The sequence below is a fragment of the Catharus ustulatus genome, chromosome 2 (assembly GCF_009819885.2).
Source record: "Catharus ustulatus isolate bCatUst1 chromosome 2, bCatUst1.pri.v2, whole genome shotgun sequence".
NCBI lineage: Eukaryota > Metazoa > Chordata > Aves > Passeriformes > Turdidae > Catharus > Catharus ustulatus.
Window position 1 is genome coordinate 37,897,761 of NC_046222.1, and position 17,352 is coordinate 37,915,112.

General features: G+C 40.7%; 1 protein-coding gene across 1 annotated transcript in view; it reads left to right on the forward strand.

Moving 5' to 3' along the window:
* The window catches only part of TYR (tyrosinase), a 44,019-nt gene extending 27,148 nt beyond the window's left edge, over positions 1-16,871 (forward strand). The window contains exons 4-5 of the mRNA XM_033052133.1: positions 12,364-12,545; positions 16,390-16,871. Of these exons, the coding sequence (XP_032908024.1) occupies positions 12,364-12,545; positions 16,390-16,613 (406 nt within the window). The 3' untranslated portion in view covers positions 16,614-16,871. The remainder of the gene's footprint in view (positions 1-12,363; positions 12,546-16,389) is intronic.
* The last annotated feature ends 481 nt before the right edge of the window (positions 16,872-17,352 follow it).

Consider the following 17,352-nt stretch of genomic DNA (forward strand, 5'->3'; position numbering starts at 1 on the left):
TTTATTGGCACACACAAACTCCTACAACAACTATGAGATACAGAGCAGATAAATGGAGAAGGTGGAGGGGTGAAACTCAAGCACGGAAGTTTTCAGAAAGTAAATTTCTGCATTTTTAATTTTTTTTTTCCCCTTAGGGATGTCTAGAAATGTGCAGGAGGACACATGCCCTCTCTGTTACCACAAGCCCTCTCTTGGCACCGAGCAGAGCTCCTAACCTCTCAGGCTTTGTAGCATGTTAACCAGAGCTACTCAGCTTGTTTGATGGAGCTGACTCACTCCAAGTGGGCTCAGTATGTGGGCAGAGTGAGTTCACATCTACTGTGAAATACCACATAAATATATCCATGGAAAGCAGAGTGTAAGTGGGAAAGACGGGATGTTGCTGAGGAACAGCTCCCCAGTATCTCTGCTTTGATATCACTGTGTCTGGGGCTGAAAGGCAAACCATACACCAAGATACAGGGCTCCAACATCTACTTCAGTCAGTCTGAGCAGCTACAGTTGCAAAGCACCCAAAGGGATGCAAGAACAGCCTTGGAGGGTCACATCACCCATCATCTAACACGTACCATGGATAGAGGCAAAAGTGAAGGAGTACAGGTTTAGAGCATCCCTCCTCCAGCAGATGGGGGGGACTGAGTATAGGTAGTACACTTGAAGGTGCACCTGCATTTAAAGTAATCTTAAATATGTCCTCTAGATATCCACAGATACACCATATAGTGGAAGACACAGAGAGAAATAAGGACAGGGATCAGGCTCTGGAGATAAATATTCTCTTTTATTGATTAAGCATACACATAACCTGTAGTGCTGCTGCTCCACCTTGCTTTAGGGGAATGACCAGAGAAAGGTTAAACAGATGTCTTCTGGATCATATGTGAAATACAGCAGTTGGCAATCTCACCTGCCATGTCATTATTCAGGCTAGATGTTTGTAATGATCCATTCAGCTCATAAAATTCAATTATATAGCAGGTTCAGTTCAAATAGTCCCATTTAAAGTGCAGGTTTCATATCAGTCTTCCTGCAAGATTTTAGTTCAGCCAATACAATTACTGAATGGATCACTTAGTACACCACACGTTTCGCAAACAATTACTGGTTTTTAAAAGGAAAGGTTACACTGCCCTGAGACTCCACAAGAGCTACATGGTTAGTCTTCACCTATTCTCTTGATGCTGGAAGAGGAGGAGGAAGCTGCCTGTGGCACAGCAATCAAAATGAGCTCTGATGCAGACAGCTAGCATTTCCTTCCTGCAGCACTTCGGTAATAACAGCTGATGTAATTGTTGAAATTGTAAAAAATCACAAGAAAACATGGTACTTTTCTCACCCACATGTAGCTACCTCCTATACATCAAAAGAAATTATAACTTCACATCCACAGATGTGATTTATGTATTATATGCCCTTGTGAACCTCAATAACGACAATCTTTAAGTCTCAAAAGAACCGAATTGCAGAGCACAAAAGCGGGTTCCATAGTGTCAGTGCAGCTACCTCCACAGCAGTCCATTTTAATCTGCTTGTTATCTTCCTCTTCAGGGAAAAGCAGTTATTAAACTTTGGAGCAGCTGGCATTTTTACTACCTCCAAGTGATGTTTTTGTGTTTGTAGAAATAAACCATGGCAAAAATGAATCTGAGAAACTTAACACAGGATACACATTCCATCAAATGTTAAGTTCTGTTTCCAATGCAGCACATGGTTGCATTTGTATTTCCTCGTTTACAAAGCACACAGGATACCCCACTGTGTCTCATCTATAACTTGGGGTTTGCAGTGTTAGAGCATTAGAGCTCTGGAGTGTTACTGCTTTGGAGACCCAAATCTGAATGGAAAACAAATATCTCTAGCCAAACATTGCTCTGGTTTGTCAGTGAGGGGTGAAACAACACGCATGATGACAGCTATTTAAGGAACAAGAATTTCTCTCCTGTACCTCAGAAAAGTCATTTACAACTTTCATTGGTGTTAAACAAAGGCTGAATTGACTAAGAAAAGCAACAGAGTTGAGATTAGATATTTGACAGAATATCAGTGCACCTAATCCTCATTTAAACTCATTTTTTTCCAGCAGAGGTATGGAATAAGGTCCCACAGGAATTAGATTATTTTGCCAATAACTGGGTTAGCTAAGCACTACCTAGTCCTACGCTAGAGAATACGGACATTCCTCTGCACAGATTCCTACACATTTTTTCCCAACACTCAGCTCTTGATACTTATTTAGTGTCAAGCTTAGCTTATCTGTTATCTTCCTCTTCAGTAGAAATAAAACTCTTTACATGGTAATATAACAGCAACTGATCAAAGTTGAGCTCAGCACCTGTTGTTTCATTCTACCGAGTCTTCTGAGAAGGCAAAACCCAGTTATATTTGAGTCAAGTTTCTTTACTGGGAGAGTAGGCTACACAAGCTCAGCTTGCTAAGCTTTGTGGCAGAGAAGCCCAGACTTATATGCAATGGAATTAAAGTCTCAGGTAGCTGATTTCCTGGGAAGGGTTAAACAGTTTGCAACGCAACCAAAGAAAATTGTGATAGAAAATGGGGAATAGAACTGCAGGACATCAGCAACCCTCTCTGAGAGAGGAACAGAGGAGTGATCTCTGCTCAGGATCATTTTATCTGAATTCTCTGCAGGACTCTGGTGCTTGAGCAGCTTCTTTTCACAAGAGAGGCTTGAGGAGCTGGTGACATTTTTTATTCTAGGAGAGAGACATTTGGAGGACTACATGATTATTGGAGCAACGAGGGGAAGTTATATAGCCCTCTGCAGCGAAATGAGCATGAAAAGCAGCAGTGAGATATCTAACTGCATCTTATTTAAATGGCTGTGGAAGCTCAAGTTGCTTGACATAAAGAGGAAAAGTTTTAGATGGAAAGTATGGAGACCTTTGTCCTTGCTTAGTCCTACAGACTACAGTGTTGAGGATGTTTGATAGATAAGGGTAAAAAGTTCTAAATCACATTGGTAGAGGAAATATTAAAATATCTCATAAATAGCATGGAACTGTGTCAGGGGAGATCTAGGTACAAAATGGACAAGCTCAGGAAACAGTTCCCTTGTTTAAGGAAACGTTCTTCACAGCACCAGCTTGAACCAGAGTTCAAGAAACATTTGGACAATGCTCTCAGGCACATGGTGTGACTCTTGAGGTGTCCTGTGCAGGGCCCAGAACTGGACTCAGCGATTCTTGTGGGTCCATTCCAACTCTATGAGTCTATGAATGCAGCAACTGCAGTAACCTTGAGGTTTTCAAGAAAGTAGGACATAGGCAAAGTGGAATTGTTTTTCTCTTACGTGGGATTGGTTGCATGGGACTACACCCTTGTCAGTTCCCTCCCTCTGGTTTCCTTTATCTGACACTTTCCAAACATCCAGTTTGTGCAGTGAGAACAAAGGAGATGCAATGCTTGTAGTGAGATCCTTGAAGCAGAGCAGGGCCAAGATGCTCAGGTGTCACATGGCTCCCCAGCTCTGGTGGTACTTTGTAGTGGGTGGGAAGGTGTCAGCATAGTGTATGTCATTGTACCTCACTCAGAGAATGGTACTTTAGGAGACAGGCTACAACCAATATCGATCCTGAATAAAGAAGGGGCTTTATGTCATCTGCATGTTGTGCCTCCATGTTTCAGGTGATCTATTTCACACAAATCCACAAAAAAATCCCCACTTTTGGTTCAGAAGATGAAGTAAAAGGAAACAATGAAGTAGGCCAGACCTTTCCTGAAAACGAATATTCATAGTTCAGATCCATATAATTGATCTACATAGGGAATACACACTCTGGGAAAAAAAATCAGAAGCACGACATTATGTGGGAAGGCAGCTACACCAGGCTACAACATCTTTTTTTTTTTTTTTTGTGTTTTGTGTAAGTCTATCTTTTAAGTGTTGACAACTCTAAAGCCCAAGTTGGTATTGCTACCACAGCTTCATGCTCTTGGGTGCAGTGAGTACTGAGGTTGAGCATGTATTTCCAAATTCACACACACATACACACACACACTAGGTGTGTATATATATGTGTATGCATAAAGGCAAATGTGCTTGACCAGATATGCAGATCAATGCACAAAATGCAGCACTCACACAAAATTCCAATGGCACCAACAGCCTCATCCTATTTACCTGTTTGTCTGACCATGATGAAAGCTTGTTAAGGGAAAATATACATGTTTACAGTGATATGTACATGCACAGCCTGGATTCCCCAGTACTGGCTTTAGGCAGCCAGGGTAGCCACCAACCCAACCCCAGTGTGCAGCTGCCTGACCCACAGCAGGCACACACACACATGCATGCATGGATGAATGCACAAGTGTCTCCAGTGGCTGGCCAGACACTGGCATAGGAGTAACTTCCAGGTTTGGGGAGTACGGCGAGGGTTTGGGGAAGAGAAGAAGTTGTCCAAAGAGCCTTAATGCATGCTGCAGCTTGGAATTCATGGTGGAAGCCCCTGGATGTTCTCCAGAAACCTGGGACTACACAGAATAAGAACTGTAACTCAGGGCAATCCTCAGCAGCAATTCACCAGTGGGGGACACAGCCTCAAAGGCTTTGGATGGGTTTTCACAATAATTGAGGGCAGCATTTTAATTTTTAATCAGACATTGCATTATGACGGTGTAATTTGTTTACAACCTTCCTGAGAGTCCCTGTAATGTCTTTAGTCAACTTAAAACAAAAAGAACAAAATAAGAATACTGCAATATAACTGCATACATTGGCAAACAGTACAGTGCCTTGACTTTACAGCCTCAGCATCAGCACCTCTTCTAGGACTGAAACACCAATCTTTCTCCCAAATGCTTGGGATGGGAATTACCTGAGGTGACTTTGCAGTACCAGTTGACTAGTGCCAACTTTTAAAGTGATGACTACTGTGTAATCACAGTCCTTGGGCTGGCATTTCAGCTTTCTTTAATCTATTTCCTTTTTCTTTTCTTTCCAAATGCAAATACATGTTGCTTGCCAGATTTCTTCTACAGCATGTCAGATCTCATGATACTGAAATATATTGTATAAATGAGCTCTAAGCAACAATGTTCTGTATTCCTTCTAGCACAGGCAGTCTCAGTCTCACAACTGGAGATGAGGAATGAAAGTCTCCGTGTCAAACCTGGCACAACAAAGGACATGGCTTTGGATTTGAACCTGAAAAATTTATTAGTGGCTTACAAAGCAGCTGTGCAGCAGCTGAATGGTTAATACTGAGTGCAGGTTCACCTGAGGCACAGGTTTACCAGACTATTGAGAAACAAATGGCACAATTTCAAAGTTTTTTTTAAGTTAGTTTGACCTGGCACATAGGTTAGGAAGAAGAAAAGTCCTACTTGGTAATTAGCGCTATCCATGATGTTCACCTCAATTTCTCCCTTGTGCTGGTACTGGCCATCACACAAAAGAATAATAAATCAGATCCACAGCTTTATCTCACCTAAACTATTCCAGAATAAATGAAAATTAAGGGGAGATTTGATTTTAAACCAAATCAGTTCCTTAATCCTGCTCATGGCATGGTTTTGCAAATGCTTACAAGGAAAGTGAGGACAAGGAGGCAGGAGGAAATCCGTCCTGTGTCCCCTGCAGTGCAAAGGACCCAGAGTGACCATGAGCCTTCACCAGAAGGTGACTGTAGTCCTCCCACTGGGCATACCTGCAATGCCAGTCTTGTTCCTTGTGTGGCAGAAATTCATACTGAACCCTCTTCTTCCCCCTTCACCTCTCTCCAATTTTCCTTTATTGCAAGGTAAAACACACTGGATTTAATTTTTCTGTTAAGTCTTCCTGAAGCAACAGTAAGTTTACACCATAAGCCAGTGCCTCTGAGGTGGCTCAGTCTTAGAAATGGATATTTAAGGTCTGGTTTCTCCTTTTACACCTAATTGAGAGTACCTCTGCTCATGACTGTGGTAGCACACGTGGGAAATGGCCCTTAGAAGGGTCACTTTGCAAAATGATAAAGAAAAATGCCGATGCTTATTTTTTTACTTCACTTTTTCTATATTTTAAGATTTCCTTCCTGTGAGCAGCATCTTTTTCAGAGTGCACAACACTATCTGGAACAGTAGGAAGAAATCCAGCCTACATGCAGGAACGCTTTTATACTCTGCCTGGTATTTCCCACTGGCAGCATAAACCCAGTTATTTCTTGGCTCATCCTTTCATTAGTTATAATCCCATTGCATATATAATTCATAAAATAATAGGAATTCATATTTTCAGTAAGAAAATATATATTGGTGGCCTTCTTTAATCATCCTCAAATAAATCCTATTTTCCCACCACTCATTAAACCAAGGTGGGTTTGTTTGTTTGGGTTTTTTAATTAATTTTCCTCTATGGCTCATTTAATTTCATTTTGTATAACCTGGTATATATGGAGCAGAACAAAGAAAATACTTGAGTCTATTTATATGCAATTAAATAGAAGTGATATATCCATGTCTTTTATAGATGGTTTTAATTTTCACTGTACTACACTAAAATATTTTGCAATAGAAAAGTATATTTTCCCTGAATGAAAATTTAAACTGACAAAGCATCTGCATACCAGGTGGGCGTCATTATTACTTTTTGCCACATATCAATTCTTTGGAACCTATTAGAGATGGTAACACACAAGCATTAGGCTCATCAGCAGTTACAGTGACCCATATACAGAGATACAACAAAAAAATTAAATAAAATGAAGACTCCATGCTTTGCAATGGTATAACCTAACTCTTAGGGGTGCCACAGTTTGGTACAAACTGGCCCCACAGCTGAGGTCCCACTCCCCTACAGTGTGTCTGGTGTGAATTTAGGAAAGTTATTTTCATTCTCTGCCTATTTTGTGTAGACTAAAATGAGGGCTGCAAGAGTCTTTAAGAATTCTCCAATATGCAGGAAAAAATTGTTTGCCTTTATGATTTTTTGGGAATCCTTCTGACCTGATTACCTTCCTTAGCTAATTCTCCATCAAACATGGCTTCTGACTGAATCAGACCTTAAGCGGCAGGGAATTTATTATGTCCCTTTCTCAATTTTTCCAAGGTTTAAATACAAACCTGAGCCTTATTTTAATCTACAGTTGTCTAAATCCAACGCATTCTACAATATAAAAATTCTATTTCCTTGTACAAAAATAATCTTTGCATAGGGTGTTGATTATCATAGTCTAGTAATTACTTTGATATTGTAGCCACTACAAAATAATTTCTACTTTCAAAATGCACGTTAGAGAGACTGAGCATCTCTGAGTACTAAATGTGAGACAGGGCATCTTTCAAAATTCAAATTATTCTCCAGTCTCTTCAGTTCTTGGATTTTGGGACATTCAGTTTGGGCACTTTGATTTCTTCAAGAGAAGGAAGTCTTCCAGATGCAAACAGTATTTTCTCTAATCTCTCCAGAATTATTTTTTAATCTGCCTAATGACTAAATAAAAGCTACCCTTTCCAAGTCAATTTTGCTTGCTGGTGAAGAAATACAAAGGGCATTAGGGCTATCAGGAGACTAACCTCTATTTAATTTAGTTATTTTTCATGTTTTAAATGTCTCTTTCTTAAGCTTTGGTTGCCTTTGATTGCCTAAGTGGACCTATCATCCTCAAGGTTTTATGGTATATTGCTGCTAATCCTAGGCTGGGTTCTCTCCATTTCCATTCTCTGAATAAAATTCCCCATAACTTTTGGTTCACTCTTCTCTTCTTTCCTTTATCCTGCCTTGTCTTCCCACCACGCTCACATCCCATCTGCTCCCTTAGCACTGCCAATATCTACCCAGTGATGCCAGTCTAGCTGGAATTGCAATGCTAAAGAAGTCTCTGTCTCTGGAAAATATCACTTTCAGCTATACAAATATCCACTTGCTCTCTTTGTCTAGATGCTGAGGAAGAGAGTAACCAACCAGACTTCTGCAGGAGCCAGAGAGATTTCTCTCCTTCTCACTAATGTCCAGTACTCTTTTCTTTTTGCATGGAATTAGTGTGGAGACTGGATACAGCAGAGCCCTGATCTGAGTCTTCAGATGTCATTATTGTTACCTTTAGTTAAATTACATCAAGAAAGGGAGGCAATATGGAATAAAAATGGGCCTGAAGATGCCCTTACCCCATGGTCCTGCTTTGTTAGGCTCTCACGTCCAGGGGAGGATGCAGAGGTTCATATGAAGAGAACATAAAAGTAGGGTTTTATCAAAATAACCAACGAGTCTAGGGAGTTAAGGTCTGCTGCTTTGCCACAAACCTGGCTTTTCTACCAGGAGCTTTGTCACTCCATGAAGGAACCAGTTAATTACCTCAGCATTTTGTCTCTCTGGATGTAGCATTATTTCTGCAGACCTAGGCTCTTCCAAGGTTGCAGCTCCTGAGAAAAGAACAGGAAACAAACACACATTTTCAAGATACTAAAGGGAAATAACTTACATGAGTGCTTAGAGGAAGAAAAGAAGAACTTGTGTCAACTGTAAGCAGATCAACATCTGATGATGGGACCACTGATTTCTTTCTGTCATGGAAACCACATGCCTGTCATTGGATTAAACAACTGTCTCTATAGATCAAGGCACATGGAAGAATTGCAGTGATCCATCATAGTTGTTCAGATGTGTTCTCTTTGCTTTCAGTAAAGGATACCCCTGCAGGACAGAGAAAATATTTAATGCTAACTGCCTTAAATATAGCTGGAGAAAGCATCACATTTGAAGAAAAAAGTAATCTACAGTGTTTGACTCACTGGTCACAGTATTTTGAAACAAAAAAGAGTATGATTGCTTTCTCCAAATATACTATTTTTTGGCCCAAATCTTTTCAAACAAGCCCCCAAGAACAGGAGTACTGTGCAAGTGTCAACACCTAGCCGACAGCAAAAGCCATAGGCTACTTCAGGATTTCAGTTTTCCTTAAAAATGTACAAAGGGAGTTAGTGGTCTCGTCTAGGGAGTCATAAAATGTAACTGATATGAAATGGCTTACAGTGCCCAAGGAGAACCATTTGTACTTTATCACTAGAAATACAGCTGAAAATGTGCCCTGCCCATGGGCTTTTCTCCCCAGCTGGATGCCATTGGGAGTTTTCTTTTTCCATTAAGCTGGGAACCTATTCTTGAAAAGCAAGAGTAAAGTTCTTCTTCCATAACTTATAAAGTGTGAGTAAGACAGGGAAATGGCAGTGCCCCCGTTAAAAAGAGGAATGCAAACAGATGAAGTACTTGTAAAAAATGTTACTGATATACTAAATCTAAGTACATGCAAAATCAAAAAAAGAAGAAAAAACAAAAAAACCCCATGAACACTATCTTGAAAATACAAATCACCATGTGTTATCTGGCCAAGAAAAAAATGATGTTTTGAGTCCATCTTAGTGAACAATCTGGGAACAAGCCTTTAAATTGAAATGATAAATGCAACTTCACCCAATCATTTTATTAGCAAGCAGAATATGATCCTAATCTTTCAAAGTGTCAAATAAAACCCAAAACTGAAAAAACAAAGACTACTACAAGATAAAAGCACATGACTAGCAGTTCTGAAGGGAGTAAAAGAAAATGTGACTCTTAAGAGCCACATTTAAAGAATGTTTCTGAGTTTTCTATGGTGGCATACAGATATGTTCAATGAAAGACATTTCAGCCAAGATGATAAGATCTTGTGCCAGCTAATGGAGAAAACTATTTCCAAACAACTCAATGAATTGTGCAACACATCTTGTGCATCAGCAAAACTCATCACATCAGGATTTCGAGGCATATGATGGCATCTGAATCCAAAGATCAGCTGCAAGGGCAGGCAGTTCAATGCTCCTGCTAAGCAAAGCTTGATACCCCGTGTGGGAACCACACTGCAAATGAAGGCGTCCAAAAGAAGGAATCCAAAAGTACATATGTTCATTTCCATGGGAATGTTTTGCATTTGCATTCTGCTTTAAAGATTACTAAGGACTCTTACTGAAAGCTCTTATGCAACAGCAACACTTCACTGATGCAGCGAGGATGCTGCATTTCAGGGCATTTCTTGCAAAGATATTTCAGGCAAATGATGACCTTTAGCTCTGAACCTTGTGCTCATCAGCCCTCTGGATTTTCAGATTGTGACTGCTCAGCATTTCCTAAAAATCAGGCCCCAGGAGGTACCTTAGACTGAGCATTTCAAAGTTAGGGTACATGAAAAACTGATCCATGTCCTACCTCTGCCTTCTTAAAATATTAATGTGTTCCCATAACCAGAGTATCTCTGTGCCTCTAACAACCTTGGGCTGCAGAGAAGAGCTATCTCAGCTCCCATCTACAACTGCTAGGAAAATAAGGCTCTGATAGTCAGGATACTTAGCCAAGGCATGAGTAAAAGCCAGGCAGGGAAAAGACTGGAGTACAACTCTTACTCACATCCCACCCTTCCTCAAGCTGAATTACTCCTTTATATTTTATGTCTCTTTTTAATGATTACTGAATTTCTTCATGCTGTCCTCCAAAGATTACAGTGTTTCTGTTCAAACAGTCTTGAGATAACTCCAGCTGAAGTCTTCATATTATTTAAACTTACTCATCTGAAAGCTTCAACTAAACTCAACTAAACATTATTATTCAGATAAGAGTTTTTCCAGACAGGGTTGATTAAATTAACTGAAGAAGAGAGAGACAAATGAAGATTTAAATAAAAATTAATATCTGCATTGTAAAAGGTAGACCAGCAGTATTACCACAGTCATGTTTTCATTTATTAGAGGTTTTGATCCTAAAAAGAGAACCAAAATTATGGCTCTGCCTCTATTTTGATGAGTATGAGAGGGTTTTAAATTGGCGGGCTATGAAGAGTGTTTCTCAATATTTCTGCCCCAAAATAAAAGATAGAAAAAAGATAGAAATCTACTGGCAGAATTCCTTGATAACCTGGAGAGATCCTGATATCTCTGGGCACTTGCATTTAGGGACTCTATTTCTGAGATAACCTGAGTCCCTGAATGGCTGGGGGGGACAGGGGAGGGAAATCCATGTCCTCCAGTCAGTGGCCAGTGCTGGGGAGGAACAACTGTTGAACTAAGATCTTCACTAAAGCACAATTTACAGGTCTCTACACCATTTATATCCCTTATAACTGATAAATGAATCCAGTGATCCCTCCCTGAGCCTGATGTTGATAATTACCTCACCAGTATCTTCGGATTTAGTACAGAGTCCTCTTTCTTCCTGCAGAAGATACCTGCATCTGCTTGCCCTGCAGCATTTTTCCACCTTCCCTATTCCAACCTGGCACACTCAGGTGAATAAACACAAAGGGATCAGAGAAAGGATTTGAGGATTGAAAGTGAAGAATCAAGCAGAAAAAGCTCAAAGGGAAGAGAACTGAGAATGTTTTGGAAGGTTCCAAACACATTGACTAGTTAAGTTGAAAATGCTACTATATACTTCCTCTAGTGCAGCCTTTATGCTTTCTGCATCCAAGATAAAGCGCAGACACACAGCACTGTGGTGACAGACAGCTAATGGAAGAAATTTTGGAAGAGAAATATGGAATGGAGCAGCTGAGGCTGGAGGTGTGGGGAACAGCTTCTATTGGGTTTACCTGGCAATGTTTTGGCAGTTAGGATTGGCTTCTGTCAGAAGGGTCAGAAACTGTCCCCCTGTCAGATGGAGCTTGTTCCAGCTGGCTGCAAGACAGACCTGCCACTGGCCAAAGCTGACAGTGGCAGTGCTCCTGGGATAACATATTTAGGAAGAGGCAAAATTAAGCTGCACAGCAGCTGGGAGAGAGGACCATGTTAAACAACTGTGCACACACTAAGGTGAGTAAAGAAGCTCTGGCTGGGGAAAGACACTTTACTGACAGCTGACCTGCTTTGTCAGCTTATCCCTTCTTCCACAGATGTTTCCACGCCTTTGGTGATGTCCAAAGGATCATGATGTAACCATACTTCACTGCAGACATGAAAACCCTTGCTAAGAAGTTAGAGGAACAGCAACAGGACTGAGGAGCTAGAAACAAGGCCATTCACAACTAGCTATAAATGTTTCTGAGAGTGAGTAGGAAGGACTGAGATATTTAACCCATTTTTCTCTATCTCTCACAACCACATGAATTGCTGAGCATGGAAAAAGAGTGATTTACATTTATAGAATTTAAAAGCACATTCAGACTCTTTGCAGGACCACAGGCATTTGTTTTTTGAAGACTTGCATAGGAACTCAGCACTGACATGGATAACCCCAAATTTGGAAATTTGGAAAGCATTATACACACTTAAACACAAGACATTGCATGCAACTCTGTATCCAGCATTTCAAAAAAAAACAGCCCATCACTTTCTTTTAATCTTCAAGAAGAAAATTTCTGCTAATCCCCATCATTAATTAACATGCTTTTTCTTCCACAGCATTTTTGAACGATGGTTAAGAAGGCACAGGCCCATGCTAGAAGTATATCCAGCAGCTAATGCACCAATTGGGCACAATCGAGAAAATTACATGGTTCCCTTCATCCCTCTTTACAGAAATGGAGAATTTTTTAAACCCTCAAGAGAGCTGGGGTATGACTATGAATATCTGCAAGAACCAGGTAACGTTATAACTTTGGGTAAAAGGTGAAATGTAAAATTTTTTGCCTCTCAACCTGAAATATGTCTATCATATGATAAGATTAAAAAATCCTTCTAATTCCAGAATTTTTCCTAATTACAGTCCCAAATTGTACTTGCTTGTTTTCACATTGCTGGTTTCATATATGTGATGGGTGGATCATGGGTCAGGCACAAAGGGTTACAGGGAATGGGGTGACATCAGACTGAGGACCTGTCACTAGTGGGGTCCCACAGGGCTCCATTCTCAGTCCTATGGTTTTCAACACCTTCATAAATGACTCGGACACAGCCTGGAAGGGACACTGAGCAAGTCTGCAGACAGTACAAAACTGGGAGGAGCTGTTGACTTCCTCGACGGCAGGGAGGCCCTGCGGAGAGACCTCAGCAAATTAGAGGACTGGCAATCACCAACCATATGAGGTTCAAAAAAGGGGAAGTGTCAGATTCTGCACCTGAGATGGGGCAATCCTGGCTGTAGGGACAGACTGGGGAAGGAGATGCAGAAAAGACTTAGTCCAGGTGCTGGAATATAAGCTCATGAAACAACCAGATCAAGACCAGAAATACATATACGTATTTTTTTAATCAAAGGTGCTAGTTTCCTAAACTCATATTATTGCTAGAATTGTTCAACTCAGACAAAGCAGCAAATACTATGGCTTTCAGGAATTCTGAATCCTGAAATTGTACTGCAAGAGGAAGGAAATGATAGTATACTTACCATTCAACAATTTATTTCTGTTGCCTATTGGACTTTTGCCTTTTCCAAAGGGAGAACATAGTTCTCAGAAAAATGAAATCCTATTAAATTCTGCCCATGTTTTTAACATAGAGATAAGGAAAGTAGTTCCTTAATTATTCTGAAAGATCAACACAATGAATGAAACTCAACCTTGTTCAGAAAGCCCAGATAATTCTCAGATGTCGCTCAACCCCTGGTTAACCTCACTGAGAAGAAGCAAGCTTAAGCTATTTCTTATCTGAAGGGAAGAACTGGTCACAAATGGAAAATGGTTGGACTCTCAAATTACAGATACAGATTTTCTCACTCTAGTGTATAAATACAGACTTTTCTTCAGGAGGAGCAAAAGTCTGTGACTGGCAAACAGGAAGTACTTGACAAGAAGGAAAAATTTATGAAATAAGAAAAAAGTCAGTTGTAAAGATTTGTGTGGTCAAGAAAAAGATCTTCCAGATGAGAAAGAAGAGGCAAGGGAGAGGAAAAGAACAAGACAGAATGAGGAATGCGTACACAAGATCTGGTCCCATCCTATTCTCAAAACCTGTCTTGTTTTCTCTCAAGGAAAGTGATTTGGGGGTGATTTTGGTGGTTCTGGGTTGACAGCTGGACTAGATGGCCTTGGAGATCTCTTCCAATGCTGATGATTCTGTGACTCTGTGAAAAGCAGTGGTTCTGAGTTACAGAACCAGCAACTTAGAAGAGATAAAGTAGGACTACACAGAGTGTAATGAGGCTGGTTACAAGAAATAAAACTTGGAAATAACCCAGTGACAAAATGGCATTTTAATGCTAAATTTTATTGTTGTGTCTCTGAGGAAAAACTGATGCCTGTAGCTCTGCTTTCCACTGCAAAACAAGTCAGTGTGTAATAGTACATAGTTTTAATCACAACTTCATTTATTTTATCTGTATGACAGTGCTGAAGCAGAAGTGGTCTCAGTGTGTATGGAAATCCATCCCTCAGGACTCCAAGGCACAGTGTAGCTACTGGGGAGCTGCTCTGGAGCAGACACCCAGCTTTGCCTGACATGAGAACTGTGAGCTGTAAAATGACCACAACCTGCACAGCTGCCTGAAAATGAACACAAGTTAGGATCAATATCAGAGAGTTGGAAGACTAATGTCACCACCTAACAATAGCTATGAAAACATGTTGCTCTGTTAAGAGCTGTTTCAAGAGCTAGATTTCAGTGCCTAAATTACGTTCTTTCTGTATTTTTTCCTTCTTTCAGAAATGAAAACAGATTAAATTTGTAGATGCAGTCTTGACTTTTCCCCAGAAAATCTCCCTCTCCTAGTGAGAAGAGTTTTATAGAGTCAGAATCATTTAGATTGGAAAAGACTTCTAAGATCATCAAATCCAGAGGTACACAACCAGTGAACAACAAACACACAAGAAATGGTAGAAACCAATTTTCCCACTCCTCCTTCACATCTGCTTTAAAGACTAGTCTATCAATCCTGCTGATTCCTGGGCCATGATCCTTTTCTCCCTCTGACTCAGGTGTACCCCATCCAACATGAGTAGACCTGGTGCTGTGTAAGCCACCCTGTGGACAGAAAACCCAAAATTCCACTTATGGCACCAGCCTCTTGGCCATGTATAGGTCTGTTGAGTTTTCCTATTCCTTTCAGTACTTGCCCCTCGTACTGAAGGAATCAAGAATACCACCTGAACACCTACTCCTTTAACTCAATGCCTCAGTGTCCTGAAGTCCCTTTAGATTGCCCTGGGAGTTCCCCCTTCAGTCTCATCCCTATCCACCTGGAATATTAATGGAGGGTAGTCAGGAGGCCACACCAAATCAGGCAACTCCCTGGCTACATCCCTTACCCATGCCCAGGGAGGCAGCATCTTTTCAGAGCACAGTGCATGTAACAGTGTACTCTTGGAAGTACCATGACCCAAGAGGATATATGATTGTTTTTCTGGGCACCAGTGAAATTGTCAGATAACAGGAAGATATTTATAGTGGGTGTGCAACATTCTAAATGTGGTTGAGTACATCTAAATCAGTTCGGGTGCATAAAGAGCATTCAAAAATAAACTACCATAGGAGTTCCCAGAGAAGGTGCCCATAGAGGTGCTCTTTCCTTTCCCTACTAGCTGGAAATTACTGCTAATAATGGTCTTTAGAGCTAGTAATTGGGAGATGTGGATTCCAAATCCTCCTTGGCTCAAGTGGACAAGTATTCCTATTTTTCAAATTCAAGCCAGAACATTGTTGGGTGCATTTTGAACAGGTTTCTTTCCAGCCTCTGCTGTGAAAAAAGAGCCCTGTATGGCAGGGTTTTCCTAACTCATTAAGCCATAGCAAGAAAAACAGACAGAGATACACACATTCGTATCACAAAGCAAGAAGGCAGCTGATCATCTAACAGTGAGAAGCTGCCCTGGATTCACCAAAGAAAGAGGATTTGTTGTGCAAAATGACCACAGAATAGTTGTCTACTGCCTCTCCCCACACAGGACCTGTCAAAGCAAGTGGAATTCAGGTTCGTAATTAGTGAAAGGAAGCTTTCCCCCCCACTCAATATGTAGTTAAGGCTAGTTAATGTAGTTAAGTCTTTTTGCTGCTAAAAATTGTGATAAAATTTCAAAGAGCAGGTTGAAAAGATGATGGAGAAAAAAAATCCTCCAATGACTACTACACACAACACCACATCTGGTTTAGGAAATCCCTGACCTGCAAACTTTTGGAGGATGGGTAAGTGTTTTGTGAAAGCATTGAAATAGACTTGACCTTTTCTCCAAGTCTCCCTAGTGTTCTGCTTCAGTTGTTGTTGCCAAAGGATGCTGAGCTAGCAGCACCTTTGGTCATACAATCTGAAGTTTTGACAAAACCGTGAGGAGCACTGGGGGCAGTGAACTCTGTGCCAGCCTTGGACATGAAGATTGAGAAACACATTATCAGGGCTGAAGAGAGATGTTTAAAGCTATTTGTTGCTCTCAGACAATTTCTATTACTCCTGCCTCTTTATATTCAGCCTTACAGTATTATCTATTATAGAACTTCCATAAACTGACAGTACATTGCATGAAATAAAATAATCTTTCTTTTTCTGTTTGTTTTTTCAAGCCCTTCAGTCTTTTCAAGACTTTTTGACACCCTATCTTCAGCAAGCCCGTCAGATCTGGGCTTGGTTGGTCGGAGCAGCTGTGTTTGGAGGCATTGTTACTGCTGTGCTCACAGGGCTCATCAGGGCCTGCCAGAAGAAAAAAGGAGGAACTTCTTCAGAGATACAGCCCTTGCTCATAGAAAGTGAAGATTACAACAATATAACTTATCAGTCCAATTTCTAGAGGCCTCCAGTAACTCAGTCATGTTACTAAGGTGCTAATCAAGCATGCAGTGTTTGATTGATGTTTACAAATACCTTGTTGAGGTGTGCTGCAGAAGCAGGAAGGGCAGTCTCCAGTCTCTTGTAACTTCTAAGGTTGTAGCATCTTATCAGATCCACTCCCACAAAAATCTCCCAGATCCAGCATAAGCTATGACACCACCCAAAGAACACCATGTATTTCCCATGCTTGATTAAATAATGCTCCTATGAAACCAGACCAGCCTGTGTGGTGGATTTAATGTATAAGTCTCTTTTATTTGCTTTTTCACAACTGTAGGGCCCAATTCCACAGCCCAATCCATGTTGGCACATAGATATATTGACAGGTGCCTGACTACATAATTGGTGCTGCACCCCCTCCATGTTTGAATGTAAGAGCAAAAAGAGGCCTTTAGTTCAGTAATAGACAGTGATTGAGCAGAGTGAACTGTCCTAAAGACATATTTTCTTTTGGGATAGAAGAGTTTTCCCTCCAACTCCATTATTGTATGTCCCATTATATATGGGATGTTATTATAATGTCCCATAATGTTTGCCCTTGCTTGAATACCACCAGAAGAAGAAAGGGGAAGCTCAGAAACCACTCCTTGATTTAAATGTTCATTAGTTGCCGTCTTGTATACTGCCTTGCATTTATCTGGGGAGCTGAGTGATTTTTAGGAGAGGAAACCTGGTCTCACCATGCCCACCTCTGTTCC